Source organism: Penaeus chinensis, chromosome 23 (assembly GCF_019202785.1).
Source record: "Penaeus chinensis breed Huanghai No. 1 chromosome 23, ASM1920278v2, whole genome shotgun sequence".
In the NCBI taxonomy this organism is placed as follows: domain Eukaryota; kingdom Metazoa; phylum Arthropoda; class Malacostraca; order Decapoda; family Penaeidae; genus Penaeus; species Penaeus chinensis.
In genome coordinates this window covers 2,098,121-2,103,706 of record NC_061841.1, presented here as the reverse complement: position 1 = coordinate 2,103,706, position 5,586 = coordinate 2,098,121, and the positions used below count along the sequence as shown (strand labels likewise).

General features: G+C 32.8%; 1 protein-coding gene across 1 annotated transcript; it reads right to left on the bottom strand.

Moving 5' to 3' along the window:
* Window positions 1-1,957: 1,957 nt before the first annotated feature.
* LOC125037387 (39S ribosomal protein L48, mitochondrial-like) lies at window positions 1,958-4,631 on the bottom strand. The gene is made up of 6 exons (XM_047630493.1): window positions 4,507-4,631; window positions 3,790-3,879; window positions 3,344-3,477; window positions 3,052-3,154; window positions 2,594-2,704; window positions 1,958-2,137 (listed from the first exon to the last, which is right to left on the bottom strand). Exons 1-6 carry the CDS (start codon window positions 4,522-4,524, stop codon window positions 2,054-2,056), a joined length of 540 nt encoding a protein of 179 aa, XP_047486449.1. The 5' UTR covers window positions 4,525-4,631; the 3' UTR covers window positions 1,958-2,053.
* Window positions 4,632-5,586: the final 955 nt, after the last annotated feature.

Below are 5,586 nucleotides of genomic sequence, written 5' to 3'. Positions count from 1 at the left end.
GCAGGTTATCAAGCAAAAGTTTTATTTTATTTTTTATTTCATTTTATTTTATTTTTTATTACCCATCATTGTTCTGTAACTATGTCATCTGGAAAAAAGAGTAGAAAATTGGAAAAGGCTGAATTCAACAGTAGCAAAAAAATGTAATTATTGATGTTATCCACTGCTTACTGGTGGTAATGACGACAATACCAGACTGTCGTTCCCCTCTTTTGTCCATTAAAACAGAGTATGAGCGTACTGTTCATTTAATTTTGATACTGTAGCTCTTTGGTCATCATCTCTTGCTTTAAGTGCAGTCACTTCTATTTTTGTTAATATTGATAGCGTATTATGGTCCTGTTGCAGCCTACTCCATAGCAAGGCATCTCTGCTCATTTCTCATTCTGTCAGTACAGTATCTGGTTTAACCAAGTGTATAAGCATTCATTTTTAGAGTAATGTGAATCAGTAAAACCTGTGAAGAAGGTATGAATGAGAAAGAATGATACCACAGAAATAGGCAAGTCTCATCTCAACATTATCGGATATTACATGAAGGTGTAGCATCAAAATATGAGTTATGTGTATACAGTGTATTCATTTGTGGAATCCCTCTCTCTCATCCAGACCATCTTATACAGTTCTCAGGTTAATAAAACCCAACTCCACGGCACTTATCAGCAACTGAAGTATTAGTACAAGACAGCACGTAATAGCCACACAAAGATCACGCCACATGTGATATTCTAACATAGAGTGGATTATAGGCAAAGAATAAAGTTTGATGTTACTGTGATATTTCTCTGATGATGTTTTATGCGAGGGAATCTATCACGATTTCCGTATAGGATGGTTTTGCCAAGGGCTGATGTGAATAATTTTGTTATTTCATTTTTATGATGCATGACTTTTTTTTATTTTTTTATATATATTTTTGTTGTTGTTATTGTCATATAGAATATTGTATTGATATTGGTGATGATGACATGAGTTTGTAGTCTTGATATTGGTCTTATTATTATTGTATTATTTTAATATCTTTTCATTATAATTACTATTATTATATTTTTCATGTTTTTTATTTAGATTTTTTGTCATTATTATTATTATTCTAATTACAGTTCTCATTATTGTCAATATTTTATTTTTCAGTGTCAGAGTTAACATGGGCATATTATTATTATTATTTTTATTATTAGCCTTATTATTTTTTTATATCATCATTATTATTATCATTATCATTTTAGTAGCTATTGTTATTTTAAGATCACTGTCATTATTATTATTACTACTTGTAATATTTCTACCATTTCTGCTAGTGATATACATGAAATTATTATATATTTTATGTACAATAAATTATGTATGAATAAAAGGTTCTGATTACCTAAATAAAAGTCAATATATTAAAAATTATATATACAATTGCCTCTCGTGTCATTTACTGTTTGGTCTGTACCTCGTTAACCTATGGTTCTCGACCTCCTTACCTCCATAAACCGCATTCGAGAAAATATAGGAACTCCCTAGGCCTTCGACATAGCCCTTAAAGTCACAGCTGTACAATGGGGGTCTTCTGATGCAGCTAACCTTGCCGTTTAATGAATGATCAGCTATACTGGTTGCTAGGCAAATCATCAATTTGAAAACCACATGCAGGAAAAAAGAATAGGATTTTCTGGAACATGTAATTTGGCAACTGCCGTAATAGTTTTTTTCATATCCTAAAAGTATTACCCATTACAAACACAATCATATGGAAATACGGTGTTTACTTGGTGTGTGTCACTGGTGAGCAAAAGCTATAGTGACAAAGTTATTGTTTGCAGAGTGAGAAATTGAATATGAATATGGACTAATTATTGCTGTTAAATACATGATAATTCAGAGTCGATGAAAGTTAAGTGGATTATACTTTCCTGGAGAAAAACAGATAATGGAATATAAGAGTGAAACAGTAAGGGAAAAACACAAGAAAATTCAAATATTTACTTAAACAAGAAATGTATGTACAAACAAATTATTTACCGTTTCACAACTATACAAACGTTTATCGAAATAGGTCTAATGTTTACTTCTTAGTCTTAGAGGGACCCCCAAGCAAATCTAATTGCTTCTTGAGTTCTTTGAGTTCCAGATCGGGAATGTAACGGACCTGAAAAGCAAAAAATGTACGACATGTTATGGTTGTCCCAAAAAGTTTTTGTACAGTCAAATTTTCACATGTGTACTATTGTAGTCTAACATGCTACATCACTTTTCCCTATGCCAACAAAAATAGAAAATTAAATCATAACTAGATTAAAACTTGAAACTTAAATTAGAATATGGCAAACAATGCTTTAGAAATTAATAAATGAGAACAAAGTGTCTGTGCATCAGCAATGTAATTTGAAATACTTTCTGATGATGATAAGGAGGAGGAGGAAAAACAAAGAACAGAAGGAGAAAGATGGAGGAGTAAAAGAAAGCCTGACACTGAAGAGAAGAACACAGAGAAAGAGATGAACCAAATAAAAAAAAACAAAAAAAAACTAATAATCAAAATAATCATCTTAATGAAGAACAGAGAGATGGAGAAGAAGATGAAGTTAATCAAAATAACACCCACCTCTGTGTGTTCTGGCATATGATCTTGGACAGTCAAATTCACACCCTCTGGAAGGCCAGCTTGAACAACTTCCATTAATAGCGGTGCGAGATGAGAAGGGACATCAGCAAGCTGCAATGGAGAAAGTGCAAAAATCATTATAGGCATTACTGTGGTTTATAGTAATCAAAAAGATTTTGTGTGACTTCCTGAAGATTTCTCTAAGTATTTTGTTGAATTATCTTCAAAAGAAAATTACAAAAAGCTCTTGTCTAACTTCCTTGATTTTTTTCTAACTTGTTTTTCCAAAATACATTTAGGATGCAAGTATATTTACACAGGGCAAATAAATATAAGTATCTCATAGGGGTAACTATAAGTCTAAGGAATTTCAAATTCTTTCACCTGAAACAAAGGAGAATAAAAACTAAGATAATGCAACAACATAGTCAAATATACATAAGAATCTTTGGACTCACCTGAACGGTCCTCTGGTAAACTTGCAAATCGTATTCTGATTCCACCTTGGCACTCCTCGGTTTGAAAGTCTGGATGTGGATTTTCTTGCATGGGGTTGCCCAGCTGTGGTAAATGATTAGCATTATACTGAAAATTTCTTTTAAACCATAAAGGATAAACTTACTTTACTTCCTGCACAGAAACATAAGATAATAAATAAATAGCATTTAGATCATTGACTTCAATTCCCATAATGAAAGCTGATAACAGAGAGAAAATATCCCAAGTACACAAAAGAGATGCTACACTTACCTATCTTCTACTTCAATACCCATGTTGAGTGCCGTTCTGTGAACCCACTTCCCGTAATGCTCGAGAACAGTAAAGTCGTAGCCCTCCATCTGCATGTTCAATAGGGGGAACTCTGGTACATCAGGACCCCCAGCCTGTTGTGCGAGGACAGCACGAGTTTTGAAATATGACGATGTACAGAATTATAAGAATGCCCATGTAGCACTATAGAACTATAAATATCAGTATAAATATAAATACATATACAGACACAAAAATAATCGCATACAAATAAATACAAACGCAAAACTATATTTGTGCACACAGTCACACCTGCACAGGCACACGCATAGACATATATAAATAAATTTTAACATTCATATATCAATACAGTTACAAAAATGAATATGTAAACCAAGCACACACAACTTAAAACTTAATTAAATAAATGAAAAGACACTACTCACATCTAAATATGGCGGCTCGAATGATACTTTACATCTGCTCGCTGTGGTAGAAAGGCTTCGCTGGGCCACAGGCAGGCGTCTTGCGGCTGTCTGAAATATGTTTGTAGATTGTAATCATTTCTGTAAAGTCATTTTTCAATTAAGGTAGAATCAATCTATATTTCACTAACTGTGACCTCAACTTTTAAAATGAAACGTTTTAATGCTCTGTCAATAAATAAGTTTTCTTCTTTTTCATAATACAGAATCCCCTTTCACAACAACGGCACAATACTTTTACAAACATCTGCTAAACTTAACAAACGGAGCAGACGGCCCACTCAGAAATAAGCTGAATGGACATTTTCCACAGAGAAACGGCAAATTATATCATGACCTCGACTTATCCCTATATAATGCGTTTGGTGCGAATCTCAAAGACCCAAGCTACATGAAAACTCTGTTGTATTTAAAGACTACAAAATACCCTAGAGAATGTGTGATGGTATGGGGTTGCTACACCATCTAGTGTTTGTCTATTTAAGGTAAGAGAAAAAGACAAATAATCATTAACGAGGATGTATTTTTGGACAATTTAAGGTATAATTTTTTTTTTTTATTGTCTCCAAATACTTGTATATCCTAAACCATGACAGATAATTAATTCTTTCTCTTCTAAAACACACATCAAAAGGGATCTTTCTGGCTACTTATAAAGGTTAATGCACATATACTTACTTTAAAAAAGGAAAACATTTCGCAAAAAGAAACTAGTAATTTTTCGGCTTCAATCTTGCACTATTGTTTACGGATCCGACACAGTTTCTTGAAATTTGTATGAGATTTTGTTTGATCTCTAATTCTCTCATTAATAATAGATATATTTCATATTTGTATATATAGATATATATTCTATATTATATGTAGTCGTTTTCATCCCTGTTAACAAGGCATTTTCGCCTAGTAAAGAGTAGTAACAAAATGTGTCAGATGAATGAATTATAGCTTGGATATATATTATTCTATCGTACATCAAATAGTATATCTGCTGGTTACATTAACAAATAGGAATATGTGTGCGTGTATTTTTATGTGTGTGAAAATATATCACACACACACACACACACACAAACACACACACACACATACACACACACACACACACACACACACACACACACACACACACACACACACACACACACACACACACACACACACACACACACACACACATACACACACACACACACACACACACACACACACAACTATATATGTGTGTATATATATAAATATTTATATATACATATATATGTATATATATGTATGCATATATATATGTGTGTATATATATATATATAATTTTTGTGAAATGTTTCTGCACATAGATGGCTCTTCAAGTGCTTAGCCACAAAGGAGTCAATTAGTAGCCCTTATATGACCTTACCTGATTTCACCTTTGAATTTGCGTGAATTTTTGTTTTGTTTTGTTTTACTAAAGCTATGAATATCGATAGTTATCTTTATTATAAACATTATAATTACTAACAGACATTACTAACAGCAATATATGATAAAGAAAAACATTTTCGAAAAGCAAGGAAAAGGGCAAAGGCGAGGCAGGCAGTACCCGTAATTGGCTCATTGGTAACTTAGTACAAGTGGAGCCATCTTTGTGTAAAAACAATTAATAAAGTAAACTCGGTGGATATCGCATGTACGTACATGCCATATCCATCAAATTTGGGATATAAATATGTGTGTGTGTGTGTGTGTGTGTGTGTGTGTGTGTGTGTGTGTGTGTGTGAGTATATG

Excerpts from the sequence above, each read along its gene's own strand:
- LOC125037387 (XM_047630493.1), bottom strand. Across the intron at positions 3,478-3,789 it reads TCGAGCCGCCATATTTAGAT|GCTGGGGGTCCTGATGTACC; the intron begins GTGAGTAGTGTC and ends CTCGCACAACAG. Across the intron at positions 2,138-2,593 it reads ATATGCCAGAACACACAGAG|GTCCGTTACATTCCCGATCT; the intron begins GTGGGTGTTATT and ends TTTGCTTTTCAG.